The sequence below is a fragment of the Cimex lectularius genome, unplaced genomic scaffold, assembly GCF_000648675.2.
Source record: "Cimex lectularius strain Harlan isolate CLEC.00 unplaced genomic scaffold, Clec_2.1 scaffold97, whole genome shotgun sequence".
Lineage (NCBI taxonomy): Eukaryota > Metazoa > Arthropoda > Insecta > Hemiptera > Cimicidae > Cimex > Cimex lectularius.
In genome coordinates this window covers 651,838-667,240 of record NW_019392672.1, presented here as the reverse complement: position 1 = coordinate 667,240, position 15,403 = coordinate 651,838, and the positions used below count along the sequence as shown (strand labels likewise).

At 32.0% G+C, this 15,403-nt stretch overlaps 2 protein-coding genes across 5 annotated transcripts; one reads left to right on the top strand and one right to left on the bottom strand.

Annotated features, from left to right (window-relative positions):
- Window positions 1-6,412, top strand: LOC106667054 (guanine nucleotide-binding protein subunit beta-2). Of its 3 annotated transcripts, none has more exons than XM_024225321.1 (8): window positions 1-24; window positions 385-592; window positions 3,510-3,655; window positions 4,199-4,332; window positions 4,416-4,581; window positions 4,664-4,865; window positions 4,921-5,137; window positions 5,193-6,412. In XM_024225321.1, exons 2-8 carry the CDS (start codon window positions 524-526, stop codon window positions 5,297-5,299), a joined length of 1,041 nt encoding a protein of 346 aa, XP_024081089.1. In that variant the 5' UTR covers window positions 1-24; window positions 385-523; the 3' UTR covers window positions 5,300-6,412. The 3 variants fall into 3 exon arrangements, with proteins under 3 accessions (XP_024081089.1, XP_024081090.1, XP_014250180.1); XM_024225322.1 differs by having other exon boundaries at window positions 3-24; window positions 385-483; XM_014394694.2 differs by lacking the exon at window positions 1-24 and having other exon boundaries at window positions 365-592.
- A 705-nt stretch (window positions 6,413-7,117) lies between these two features.
- Window positions 7,118-14,770, bottom strand: LOC106667053 (equilibrative nucleoside transporter 3). 2 transcript variants are annotated; one of them, XM_024225319.1, is made up of 12 exons: window positions 14,538-14,770; window positions 11,000-11,262; window positions 10,865-10,946; window positions 10,571-10,725; window positions 10,418-10,512; window positions 10,303-10,353; window positions 10,008-10,240; window positions 9,813-9,938; window positions 8,006-8,117; window positions 7,863-7,948; window positions 7,596-7,795; window positions 7,118-7,532 (listed from the first exon to the last, which is right to left on the bottom strand). In XM_024225319.1, exons 2-12 carry the CDS (start codon window positions 11,167-11,169, stop codon window positions 7,421-7,423), a joined length of 1,422 nt encoding a protein of 473 aa, XP_024081087.1. In that variant the 5' UTR covers window positions 11,170-11,262; window positions 14,538-14,770; the 3' UTR covers window positions 7,118-7,420. The 2 variants fall into 2 exon arrangements, with proteins under 2 accessions (XP_024081087.1, XP_024081088.1); XM_024225320.1 differs by having other exon boundaries at window positions 11,000-11,153; window positions 14,538-14,756.
- Between the last annotated feature and the right edge of the window lie 633 nt (window positions 14,771-15,403).

Sequence of the window (15,403 nt, the reverse complement as noted above, 5' to 3'; positions counted from 1 at the left end):
GAACACGTTTCTTTTTACGCTAATGTATTTTAATGTTAACTAGTTATCCTTTTACTTTTGTTTATGTGTTCTTTACCAATAAACTTTAAATCTTTATCTTTTTATTTGTGGGAGACCTTTAATTCCCTACATATATGACAAAAATTTATCATTAAAAAAGTTTTAACAATCTAATTTTATCTAATTAATACTAAATTTTATCAGCTTCTATTAATTATACACTTATATTAATACTCAATTAATTATACACAATTTTTTTCGAAATGAAAAATTGTGTATAATTAATTGAGAATCTAAATATTATTTTTACATTGAAGAGCAATACCATAAAATATCTCCAGGGGGGAAAAATGTTCTTTCTCTGAACACTTAATGCAATTACAGGCGGCTACATTACAAAGGTTGCTTATCGGGTTTCTCAAATAGGCTTAACTCCTTGAGCATCGGAATATCGGCTACTACTTCACTGCAGAAATTTGTGAAGTAAGTACATTCAAAGCACGATTTACATAAGTGAGGGAAGATGCCACCTAAAGACAAAGAAACTCTAAAACTCAAGAAAGAATTAGAAGATTTAATTAAGAAATGTCAGGTATATTTTTTAATAATTTTCAATCAATTAATTATTCTTTCTAAGGTCTTTGTTGGGATAAAAAAGTCAGTGTCACGAACGGGATTCGAACTCACGGCCTTTGGCTAAATACGCCACTGCTCTACCACTTGAGCTATCGTGACTTCGATCCACTCGGACACTAACTTCCCATTTCAACCTACAACCGTTCAAATTTTCCCTCTTTTTTTGCCATTTTCAAATGTCGTATAATCAGGATTATATTCTCAGCAACTTATGAAGTGGCCATGGAGAGCTGTTTACTGAAGTGATACTTCTTTTACTTATTAAATATTAATCCATTTACGTTTTAGTGGTCAATTGACCTAGTTACTTCTTTCAATTAATTATTCTTTCTTTGTAAGGTCTTGGTTGAGATAAAAATGTCAGTGCCACAAATGGGATTCGAACCCACGACATTCGGCTAAATACGCCGCTTCTCTACCACTTGAGCTATTGTGACTTTGATCCTCCCGGACACCAACTCTCCATCTCAACTTACAACCGTTAGAATTAGGTTGAGATGGAGAGTTGGTGTCCGAGAGGATTGAAGTCACGATAGCTCAAGTAGTTAGAGCAGCGGCGTATTTAGCCGAAGGTCGTGGGTTCAAATCCTGCTCGTGATACTGACTTTTTTACCTCAACCAAGACCTTAGAAAGAATAATTAATTGATGGAAAGATGTAACTTGGTCAATTGCCTACGAAAACGTAGATGGATTTTTTTAATATTAATAATAATAATATTTATTAGTTATATTAGTTAATATGAACATTCAATATTATAATTTGTAAATTATAATTATTAAAAAATTAGTGGTAAAGCCAATCCCTTAGTGTGTGTCAAAACTGATTGGTCCCATCATAAATTCCTTTGCAGGAAACAGAAAAAGCTTTTAAAGTTTTTTACAACTGGAACAACAAAAACAATGAGCAAAACTGAACTAGGCATTAAAGAGAAAATTTGGATTTTGTTATTTTGAACAGAACAAGTTTTGGCACAAACTATTTTTTTTTTTAAATTCAATAAAAAATGAATTTTTTTAAAATTTATTCTAGCATATTCTTTTCATATACCAAGAGAATACAAATTTTTGGAGACTTGTATTTCTAATTTTATACAAGTGGACAATAAAACAGCATCTACTATGTTCAGCACTACGCCATCTCAGCCGGTGGTAATGTGGAGTAATATATCACATCTGAAACTTCAAAAATAAGTCGAAACAAGGACAACACAACAAGACGGTATTCCAGATATGAAATTACAACTGAAGAAAACAACTTTTTTCCTTGTTCAAATGGCACAATATTCTTCAGTTGATAAATATATTTATTACACTCACTTGTCGTGAACAGACATTTCATAGAATCTAACAAATTAATGTTATTAATTACTGGGAGCTACCAATAACTATAACAATTAATTATGGTTTTTAGTTGAGATAAAAAAGTCAATGGCATGAGCGGGATTGGAACCCACGATCTTCGGCTTGATACGCCGCTGCTCTACCACTTGAGCTATCGTGACCTCATCTTGAGATACACGAGGCCACGATACCTCAAGTGGTAGAGCAGTGGCGTATCAAGCCGAAGATCGTGGGTTCGAATCCCGCTCGTGCCATTGACTTTTTTATCTCAACTAAAACCCTTAATTAATTGTAATATATTAATTGGTCAAGCGGACCACGAAATTAGTGAATTTAATAACTATAACCTTCATTTTTTAAACATGAAAAGACCAGTTCCTACCATCAGCTCATTGGCAAATACTTTTTAAATTCCAATTCACCTTCGTAATACAATTCTCTAACTCAGAAAATGACATTTGGAGGGTAAACCTGGAAGTCATGTGCATATAATATTTTATGAAAGCAGATTTATATAACTATAGATTGAAAATAAAAATGGACCCAAGACAATATATCAAGTATTCGGCGTATTTAGCCGAATGTCGTGGGTTCGAATCCCATTTGTGGCACTGACATTTTTATCTCAACCAAGACCTTACAAAGAAAGAATAATTAATTGAAAGAAGTAACTAGGTCAATTGACCACTAAAACGTAAATGGATTAATATTTAACAAGACAATCCCTTGTATATCAGACTTAACAGGTTTCCAATATGTCTATCCGTTTGCTTCGATCACACTTGCCTCCTTGGTATGATTCAAACCATTTGAATTGAAAAATTTAACTGTTTCAAGAAATGCACAAGTTAACAATTATTCACCGATTTAAAGGCTTTCAAAAAGTCAACTAAAAATGTCAATAGTCCTCCATATGTCAGTTTCAATAGTGCTGTACTGGAATTTTGTGATGACCTGATTGAAATTTGTTTAAATCAATTTTCAACATAATCAATTATTTGATCAGACACTCAATCCTATCCAGGTAAATAGAGATAGAGAGTGATTTAATTTTATGTCATTGTCTTTTTATCATGGTAGCCTATGCTTGTAATAATTTTTAGTGATCAAAATTTCACTTTGCATAAATATTTTAGTCTTAAGCATATTTCTTCTAAACTAACTTTAATTGTAATGGTTCGTAAAGGCGCAATCTTTATCCTGGCCCACTCCCTTTTTCATAATTCTTTGTCGCTCCTCAGCAGACCTGCCTGAACTCGTTCCATTTTATGTACATAACCAATATTCTACATAAATCCATCTTCAGTGAGTGTGTTGCAAATGCCATCTACAACTGGAAGGCAAAACAGATTCTTCTTTTTCTCCTTAATGAGGGCAACCGCCACAATTGTAATGGGGATTTCCTTCTGGAAAACATCTATTTTCCGGAATTTCATTCAGTATTTCATTCTTGTTTAAATATCCTTTTACATTACACAAAATAATATAGACTTGCATAGATTACATTTTATTATAAATGTTTCTTTTGAAGGATGATCAGAATAAAGTAGCAGATGCAAAAATGGAAGATGTCTGCTCCAGCGTTGCAACAGCACCAAAAGTACGCTTGACAACAAAAAGAATGCTAAAGGGGCATATCAACAAAGTGAACTGCGTTCACTACAGCGGTGACAGCAGGTTTGTGTAATTACAAAGGAAATCGAAATATAAACAATAGTAAATTTTATTGGTTTAATAATCATCATTTGTATTGTATCATTTGTTAGTCCTAACAACTGACACTGTACAAATGATAAAAAATGGAAAATAAGAAAGAAAAGAAAAAGAAGGCCATAATTATAATTACAAGACTTGATAATTAATTTCATTAAATGACACACATAAACAAATAACTGTACAATGTATACACATAACAATACAAATTATTACAATTAATTAAGGTTTTTAGTTGAGATAAAAAAGTCAATGGCACGAGCGGGATTCGAACCCACGATCTTCGGCTAGATACGCCGCTGCTCTACCACTTGAGCTATCATGACCTCGATCCACTCGGACACCAACTTCCCTTTATCTCAACTAAAAACCTTAATTGTAAAATTGTATTAATTGTAATATATTAATTGGTCAAGCAGACCATAAAATTAGTGAATTTAATACAAATTATGTTGTTGCTCAAATTTACAAATAAATATTCAATCATCCAACATTTGTTTAAATTAGGCATATTGTCACTGGATCATTGGATGGAAAATTAATAATATGGGACACTTGGACAGGGAACAAAGTGCAAGTTATACCACTGCGGTCATCCTGGGTGATGACTGTAGCTTTTGCAAAGTCAGGAAGCTTTGTTGGTGAGTCCAAATATATATTTATCTATGTTGTCTCATTATTTTAGATAAATTCGTTTATCAAAGTTTTAATCTTTTTCTAAAAGCCTGCGGAGGTATGGATAACATGTGTACTGTCTATGATCTGAACAACAGGGATGCGTCTGGGATTGCTAAAATTACAAAGGAACTGATGGGCTATGAAGGATTCCTTTCATCTTGTAGATTTGTAGATGACAACACCTTGATTACAGGCTCTGGAGATATGAAAATGTAAGCAAAACAGAAAAATAGTTCTTTATTTTTAGAGTTATACGTTGACTTTTTGCAAGTTTTATCGTCGAATATCTTACAGCTGTGTTTGGGATTTGCCAACCGGTAAAAGGACAACTGAGATTGAAGGTCATGCTGGCGATGTTGTGAGCATATCGCTATCTCCTGATATGAACCAGTTTGTAACGGGAAGTGTCGATAAAACATGTAAGCTCTGGAATTTTAAAGATTGTGAATGCAAGCAGGTCTTCTTCGGTCATGAAGCCGATGTCAATGCAGTTTGTGTACGCTTATTAAAAAGATGACTTAGGATCGTTCAGTAATATGTCAAAATTACAGTTTCACCCAAATGGGTACAATTTCGTCACGGCGTCTGAAGACAAGACGGCTCGCCTCTTTGATATAAGGTCTGATCAGCAAATCGCAGTGTACAAGCCCCTTGGGGTCAGTCCTAGTTTCACATCCTGTGGCTTGTCTCTCTCAGGAAGATTCATCCTCTGCGGTTCTGATGATAACAATGTTCACATATGGGATACTCTTAAAATGGAACATAATGGTAATCAAATGTTAGTAAATATTAATATTTTTATAACAAAAATACTTAATTTTAGGAATTCTCAGTGGTCATGAGAACCGTGTCACATCATTGTGCGTGGCACCAAATGGGATAGGCGTTTCAACATGTTCTTGGGATAATAATGTCAGAGTCTGGGGATAATTGTTTCAGTACAAAATGATTGATAAACAAATTATTTAAAATTGCATTTTTCTTATTGCTATTACTGTTTTTGCTTGTATTTGCATAAATTATCAAGTTGGTATCACCATAAAAAATAATCCCTTTTATATAACAATAATGGTAAATAAAAACGATTTTGAATTGAAATTCCCCCAAACCTAATTTATTTTCAGTGTTTGAATCATGAACAATCCGATAGTTCTTTTAAGTAGAACATCCATTCTACAAAGGATTTATTGAAACAACCATGAGAAACATGTTAGAATGAAATACCACATAACAAAGAAAATATATATTTATAAAAATAAATATAAAAACATATCACAGAAACAAATACTCTATGATGAAAACTAAATTATAAAATAATCTATATTGTTTTACTAATAAATCTGTAACACTATAAGGACAAGTAAAAACTTTTTAAATTACCTTTTTTACATACTTCTAATATTAAAATTAAATACAACCTTAAAATCATTACTTTGATAATGGATACACTTGGTTTAAAATGTTAGAAAGCTGTGTTGTGAGATTCCAAAGGAAAACAATGTCATACTACATCTAGAACAGCACAAAAATCATACTAAAATTTGTTTTTGACGATTCATTTTTAATTTTATGTGCATCAATATAAACATTACAAGATTCTAAAAGTTTCCAAAAATGAGATGATTAATCATTTAGATCATTTGAATTGGAATGTAGGAACACAATAGCAATAAGGATTTACTTCAGTTTAACAGAAATTCTTTTTAAACGTGTCGCATTTACCACATTCATTACTGATTTGTACAGAGACTCCTGAAATACAGAAATCTTTTTTTTACAGATCTAAAATCTATTTAGGTTGATAAATGACTTAATTCAAATTTTCTTTAACAAATTGCCTTTTTTTGGGCACGACTTTCTTGTACGATGTCCTTATATGGGGAAGGTCAAGTCAGGCAAACCAGCAAAATCTACTGTTTCCACTCATTATTTAAGTACAATCATTAATCAATTTTTAAAAATATTATGATGAGGTAGTATATAAATTAATAAAAAATTTAAATTTACATTGCATTTACTTTAAATCTATTATTTATACATCAAATTTATTTGAGATAATTAAAACAGTTAAAATAAATTGTAAAACAATTAACATGTAATATTTATACATGTTCGATAAAATGTTTTCAAAGCATATTAATAAAATTAAAAAAATCTGTTCTTTTGGTAAAAAATTTTCAACTAATTATAAATTCAGTAATTGTTTCCATATTTTCTGCTTATTAACAATTATTTACAAAATACTTACATATTTATTAATTATTTACAATTAATAAAAAAATAAACCAAACAAAAATCCCCAAGGGAGCAAAATGCCAAAAAATGAATAAAGAAATTTCTTTGACATGGTCAAATGAAAGTATTTTATAGATAAAAAAAGGTTTTACCATTTTTGTATGACATGATAAAAAAAAAATTACTTACGGGGAAAAAAATTTATTTATTTATTGTAAAAATGTTCAAAAGATCAAATCGAAAAGTGGTCTTCAAAACAACTTGTTAAAGCAATACTAAAGGTCTGTGAAACTAATTCGATTCGAAAAAATACCACCACAGCCTGTAACAAGCTTTGAAACGGGAGGTTTTCTAGAAGAAGTGTCGTATTCGTACAGCATAATAGACCCTTCCCCACATATGGATATTGTGTCAAAAAACGCCTGTAACGAATGAGTTAAAAATTGTAATAAATATAAAATAAATTAAAACCCAATTTCCCCTACTAAGACAAGAGGTAATTTTATATGTACATCAGTTTAAAATTTTGCGGTTTAATTCATGCTATTTCCTATCACATTGTGATCCTAGTGCAAGTGCACTGATTTTCAATTAATATACAATCGTGTTTTAATACTATTCACACAAACAGAAAATAAATTTTTATCGCATTATATAAATAAAAAAATAATGATTCTAAAAATAACTGTGTTCTTTATGTAGCCACATCCTAACATATTTCTTCATTCCACAATTTATTTTAAATAAGTAAAATAATAGATTTAAAATTAGAGAAAAAATAAGAAAATATGTATACTAAAGGATGCTTTAGTATTCTTATAGCAGTTTAACAAAGAGTAAACTTATGCATGAGCCACAAGCGATGCCGACTCCTAGAAAAGCTGCTAGCATGGTTGAAGCTACTTCTTGTTCGTGAGAAGCCACAATTCTAAAAACAAAAAGACAAAAATGTAAGATATAAGCACAAAGCAACAACAGTAATTTACAGTACTTAGGAACTGAGATGAATGTTATATTAGCTAGATATCCGTTAGACAGACCAAAAATAATAATAATTATGATATAGATTAGATCTGATGATATGAGAACAGGCAAGTTCTGCCGAGGTTGTGCATTGCAGAACATGACAAGAGGAATGAATATTGTCCTTACAATGCTTGTCACAGCGATAATCCAACTTTTTTTTTCTGGCTGAAAATCAGTAATAAAAAAATTGAAAAAAAAAGTCACGGTATAACTTAAAAAAATAAAACATTACCCATTGTAAGTAGCCTGATATGATTCTTCCACTGTAGTCGCACACACTGTATAAAAGAAATGTCACAACTGGTACAAAATAAATATCTGGAAAATTATGACATGTTATAAAATTGTTTGATAAGTAATTTCATTTTAAGATACCTGTCCAAGGTGTGCTTCTAGTGTCCATGGATTTCACTAAGACAGTTATTGAGGGATATACACTGAACATTACAACAAAGCAATACCAAAGGGACATACCAAGCACCCATATCTGAAAATCACAGTTATTACATTTTTTGATGTAAGCTAGTGGAAAAAAATCAAATGATGCTAATGTATTGAAATATAAAAAATATAATTATACAAAAAACCATTTGTCTACCTATCCTGGTTTGGTCTTTCTGACGCGTTTCAGCAACCCGCCATTTCAGAGTTAGGTCTGGGCCACAAACCGAGCATTGAAAATGGCGAAATTCGTGTGATATCAAATCAGAAAGGACAGGCAGTCCAAAATGATTGGTAATGACTACAGGTTTAACAGCCCATAGACCACTTGGAGAAAATTTGAATGGTTGAGATGAGGAATTGGTGTCCGAGGGGATCGAAGTCACGAGTGGTTAGAGCAGCGGCATATTGAGTCAAAGGATGTGGGTTCGAATCCCACTCATTAAACTAATTTTTCATCTCAACCAAAAACCTTGGAAAAAAAGAATAATTAATTGGAATAATTAATATGGTCAATTATGGCCAGTAAGCAAATATGAATTAAGCTAGTTATTTATTTGATCAGTTGTCCAACTACTGCAACTTTATGTTTTCCAGGTTCATGAGAAACATCCCATGGCTCCCGTCTGGGTCTGTGACACCTTCAACGTTATTATTTATTTGACTAACTGGGTAATTATTGCTGGGTCAGGTTTCCCATCACGTCACTCTCTTCTGTGCTGTGACACTCTTTGACAAATTGCTTAATTATTGCAGAGTTATGTTTCCCAGATTGGTAGGGACATCACAGTGTTCCTATCCCTTCCGATTTACAGCCTTTTTTGTGTGGTCATTTAAAATATTTTTTTATTATTCTTATTTTAACATGTACACTTATTCTAAGACGGGGACTGGCTTACAGTAGTATGTATAGCATTTTTCAGTCAAATGGAACTTTTTTTTCAAACAAATGAAACCTTTTTCCAAGCAAATGAAACCTTTTTTCAAGCAAATGAAACTTTTTTCAATCAAATGAAACCTTTTTTCAAGCAAATGAAACTTNTCATTTGATTGAAAAAAGTTTCATTTGCTTGAAAAAAGGTTTCATTTGATTGAAAAAGTTTCATTTGCTTGAAAAAAGGTTTCATTTGCTTGGAAAAAGGTTTCATTTGTTTGAAAAAAAAGTTCCATTTGACTGAAAAATGCTATACATACTACTGTAAGCCAGTCCCCGTCTTAGAATAAGTGTACATGTTAAAATAAGAATAATAAAAAAATATTTTAAATGACCACACAAAAAAGGCACTAAAAATAGTTTCATTTGCTTAGGAAAAAGTTTTCTTTTGATTTATTTTTTTTACAAGGGTTAGCCACAGCAGAAGTTATATAAACCCTCAGGGTGCCGGTGTTTTTGAAAAAAAGCCCATTTGTAAGTATGTCAGGTTTGAATGCAGGGCCGCTGGGTTCGAACCCAGGACCTTGACCTTACAGTGATGAACGCCGTGTAAACGCCTAAACCGTTGCGTCCACCGATGCCCTTATTTTCATTTGATTAAAAAAAAAGTTTCATTTGGTTGAAAAAAAAAGTTTCATTTGGTTGGAAAAAGGTTTCATTTGATTGAAAAAAAAAAGTTTCATTTAACTGAAAAATGCTAAATAACAATTAAAATAATGGCATATAGTTTATGAATATAATTAGTGAATTCTGTTAGATAATTCACTTCATTATAATAATTTAACATTATTATATATAATAATTTACCTTTGACAAGATACCTAAGTAAGAAATATCCCTCACAATGGGGGGACTGGTTTCATTATTTAAAACCGGTTCATACTGGATTGATCCTTGTGATGGCAGTTCCTTACTATGATATTTAAAAAATATCTGAAACAGAAGAAAATAAATAAATGATGAAATTAATAATACGAATGTAAATATTTAAAAACAACTCACAGTAGAGGCAAGGAACATATAAGAAAATATAGCTACTATGATGAATACATCTGCCATGATAAAATAAACGAGAGCACTGACAATTGGGGATACGCCAACTGATAATGAAACTATTTCTACTACTGCTGCCATTATTCCGCCAAGAGCCTGACCGCTGACCGTCCCTGAGATGTACTTAGACGGGAAACGACCCACTACTCCAAAAACCGCACTTTGAAGTATTGCACTTGCAACTAAAAACCATTGGAAAGTAATAATCTTTTAAATATTCATGTTTTAGCTAAAATAAACTGACTGTTTAAAACTATTACGATGCCTAGCGTAAGCAGAAAAAATTCTTCTTGCCCTGAAAAAGTTGTTGAAAAAATTAAATCTGGTAATTTTTTAAAATATTTATTATAAAAACTTACATGAATCTGTGTTTATTTTTACAAAAATGGTCGTAATGATAAAAAGCACAAGCATGGTCAAAAGAGAACCATACATCCTTATGTTCAATGAAATTCTGCAATTTGAACATTTTTAAAACTACAATTTTTAGTATTCAAAGATGAACGACCTACTTGTGGTTAATAACAGGGTTTATTATTAAGAACAGAGTGCTCGGTACTGTAGAAGCGAGAGTCATGTAAGGAGTGAAGCTAGCTTGCAATTTTGATCTTCCACTCTCGTTCAAGATCATCGATGCATTTAATGCACGAAATTTATACATCCAATACTGAAAAGGAAATAAAACATTTCATTACTAATTCCAATAGGCACTTTTTAACTTTTAACACAAAATACTTCCAAATGGAACATTTTAAAAAAAAACCTAGACATAAGAATGATTTTAATAAATTTAAAAAAAAAATCACCTCTTCAGCAGTAATGAAGAAAAACCACGGCAGGAGGATTATCGTGCCCAGAATGTAGAATATCAAATAGCCAATGTTGTACCTTAAAACAATCAATTTTTCAAACTGACCAGGCCAAATAGTAAAAAACCTCACCTGTCCAATGGTTCCCACACGTTGAAAAGAGGTCTTGTATCCTTGATGTTGACTTCTTCATCTTCCTTCCTTATTGCTATTGGATCTTCGTCAAAATCGCTTTCAGTGTCACTCTTTTGAAGGAGCGGCCTGGTGTTGGTCGACAAATCCATGGCTGGCCGACAAAACATACACGACTCAAGTATTTACTTCTATATTAAACTTTCATTTTCAATTTCCTTTTTGCTTTAATTAAGTTGGGGTACTTTTTAAATTGAAAACAGCTACAAAAAAGAAAATATTAATTACAAAGTAATAAAATTAAATATACATGATTTTTTGATTACTTTTACAATATTAACTGAATTGCAAATACACTGTTGGACAAAATTAATGAACCACCATTAAATTTGAATCTATCTAGGTTTATTCATATTCACTAATTTTGTTGTCCGCTTGACCAATTAATATATTACAATTAATTAAGGTTTTTAGTTGAGATAAAAAGTCAATGGCATGAGCGGGATTCAAACCCACGATCTTCGGCTAGATACGCCGCTGCTCTACCACTTGAGCTATCGTGACATCGATCCACTCGGACACTAACTTCCCATCTCAACCCCACCTTTTGAATTTTCCCTCCTTTTTGCCATTTATTCATATTTTGCATACTAAAAACAAGTTTGGTTGTAAAAATAAGACATTTAAAAAGAAAATGTTCATTACCTAATTCTTTAAAAAAATTAAATTACAAAAAAAATTATACTATCTCCTCCTCTGGCACGAATCATATCCGTTAAATGCCTTTGCATTTCTTAAAAAAGATTTCTGATAAAATCCTAAGGAATTCTTTCCCATTCATCAACCACAGCAGTTTCCAACTCTTCTAGAGTGTTAAGAGCTGGGTTTAATCATCCTACTCGTTGTTTAAGTTGGTCCAAAATGTGTTTGATTGGCTTCAAATCTGGACTTCGAGTTGGCCACACCGAGGACTCAATTCCAACCTCATTCAGGTAGTCATCCACAATATGTGTTCTATGGGGCCTGACTTTATCCTGCATTAGCAAGAATCTTTCACCGATGTGGTGGGAAAAATGGCAATACATGTTCTTCAATTATGCCTTGTAAGAGGTGTAAGTACCTCTGTGAAGTTAGTGATATTCCTCGCACAACAACCAAAAAAATGCCGCTTGAGAACATCAATGGCCCACTGTGGAATACCACCTGAGGCACCATACAAGATGAGGCATACTTTTCTCCTGACCATCTCCATATGAAATTTACCAAAAATAGGTTTAGTAATAAAAACAAGACATTTAAAAAGAAAATGTTCATCACCTAATTCTAAACAATTATTGAGTAAAAAAAAAAATTCAAAAACAAAGAAAAATATTAAAGAACAATTTTTTATCCTTTTTAATACCGAGTAATCACCTCTGGCACGAATCACATCCGTTAAATGCCTTTGCATTCCTTAAAAAACATTTTTGATATTTCACACCGAAAATCATGAGGAATTTTTTCCCATTCATCAAGAACGGCCGTTTTTAACTGTTTTAGGGTTTTAGGACATGGGTTTTGCCATCATACTCATCAATTAAGTTTGTCCCAAGTGTGTTCAATTGGATTCAAATCTGGACTTCGAGCTGGCCACAATTTCTCTCACTCAATTCCAACCTCATTCAGATAGTTATCCACATATGTGCTATATGCCTGTCTTTATCCTGCAGTAGAAAGAATCTTTCACCGATGTGGGGGGCAAATGGCGCTACATGTTCTTTGATTATGTCTTGTAAGTACCTCTGTGGAGTCAGAGATCTTCCTCGCACAACCAATTTGATGTGGATGTTCAAGGAAATCCCACCCCAGAACATCAATGACCACTGTGGAATGCCACCTGAGGAAACATACAGCATGACCTTCCTCCTGAGTGTCTCCATATAAATTATGCCCACCATGCCAACTATTGCCTCATCTGTAAAAAGAACTCGTCCCCAAACTTCCAATGTCCAATTCACATGTTCCTGGGCAAATTGCCACCTGGAGGTCCACGAGCCGGGAGATGGGCCATGAGATTATTTTCATTGAGCCTTCTTCTTACAGTCCTGGAGGAAATCAAAACATTTCAGACTTGTCTTATCAGATTTCTCATTTCCCCTAATGCTGCGGTTTCATACAGCCTAATGATGGTTGAACTTATCGTCTCTCTGGTCTGTAGACCTAGGTTGGCTCTGTCCTGGGCTTCTGGTGAGAAGCCCTGTTTCTCTGACCCTTCCTATTGTTGAGTGATTTACACTCAAGTCTCCTGGTGACTTCTTGCTTGCTGCATCCTTTCTCTAACAATGTTATGACCTTGACTGTCATACTCACTCTAGAGCCATTGAAAAAGGCTTAAGAATATAAATAATCCATTATATTTAGTGGTCCGATTGACTTCTTTCAATTAATTAATCTTTTTATGTTGGGTTTTGGTTGAAATTAAAAAGCTACTGTCACGAGTGGGATTTGAACCCACGTCTTTCGGCTAGATATGCTGCTACTCTACCACTTGAGCTATCGTGACTTTTTTACCTCAACTAAAAACTACTACCATTTATTTATTTATATTATGTATTAATGAAATATTAAATTCATTTTATTTAGTGGTCTGATTGACCAAATTATATCTTTCAATTAATTAATCTTTTTATGTTGGGTTTTGGTTGAAATGAAAAAGCTAGTGTCACGAGTGGGATTCGAACCCACGACCTTCGGCTCAATACGCCACTGCTCTATCATTTGAACTATTGTGACTTTGATCCACTCTTACAACCTTTCGAATTTTCCCTCCTTTTCATTTCAACCCAAACCTTACATAAACAGATTAATTAATTGAAATAAGAATAATATCAAATGAATTTCATTTTTGCTGGAATTTTTGAACAACTGTTCTCGATGAATGGGAAAGAATTCCTCATGATTTTATCAGAAATCGTTTCTAAGGAATGCAAAGGAAAACAGACTTGATTCATGCCTGGGGTGGAAATACTCAGTATTAAAGACGACAAAAAAAAAATTCTTTACTCAACACTTGCTTTAATAATTTTAATAATTTTTTAATAAGTTTTAATAATTTTCTTTTTAACTAGTAATAAACATTTTATTTTTAAATTACTTATTTTTACAACTAACCCTATTTTTGATATGAATAAACCCAAATAACTTAAAATTTAATGGTGGTTAGTTTATTTTGTAAAAAAAAAAAAAGATTTTGGATTTCTGTGCTGAACCAATAAATAAATTTAAACAATTTTATAAGTACTGTGATGCAAAAGTAAATTTTAATTAATTAAAGTTAATTTTTTTAAATGTAACTGTTATAACGAATATTCAAGGAATAACATTTTAATATTTCTATAATAAAATAAGCAATATTGAGCAAATAAAATAAATGAAAATAAGCATTATACCAAAAAGGTAAAGACCAAAGTCCTTCAGTCTTGAGAACAATAGAGCTTAAAAATAAATAATTGACAAATGCTTAAATCTTTTAATAAGTTGAATGGCATAAAAAAATTACTTGAGTGTCGTCGGGTCAGCAGTCATAACTCAGTTGTATGGACATCCATTGTGCACGTACCAAAGTGGACGAAGATCGCCCCAACAGAGGGTTGACTATTCAATATTCATTGAGAAATTTCTTCCCCGATCTTTTCTTTACGTTAAAAGGATTACATTTTTCCAATGTTAAACTTTATTGAAAAAAAAAGCAAGGTCGAAAAGCACTAGTAGACTCGTCGGCAAGCAACGTCCGTCGAGTAGCGCTACGTTTTATGACGTCGAGCCTGCCACGCTCTCGTATAAATAAATTTTTCATTTTCCTTGAACAAAAGTAAAAATATATAAATAAAAATCAAACTTTTGCAAAATTATATCTTATTAAAAACGTAAAAAATCCTGCCTAACAAGTTTTCATAAAAGCTAGGATCACTACAGCATCATGATTTTCTTTTCTTTTCAATAAATTACGTACATTTCAATTTTTTAAAAATTTAGCGTTTATAAACATACTAAAGAATAAAGAACTAATCCTATTTTAAAAATTAGTTCTTTATAAAAAAAAAATACCAATTAATATTATGGTAATTAAACATGAATAACATCAGGGATGAAAGGTAATATTTATACTAATTTATCTGCAAAAAAATATATCCATCAATGTTTATTTATTTATACATACAAGTATTTTGAGATTATTTTTATTTTCATATTAATTAATATTATTGTATGGATTTCTCAGAAATCATTGGTAAACTCCAATTGTATGTACTTACCACCTCAGAAATGTGAAAATATTTTTTATTGAATATAAAAGAACAAATTTTTCATTAAATTCCCCGAAGCATTGAATAATGATAGAATGATACCTTATTTAATTTTCCGATC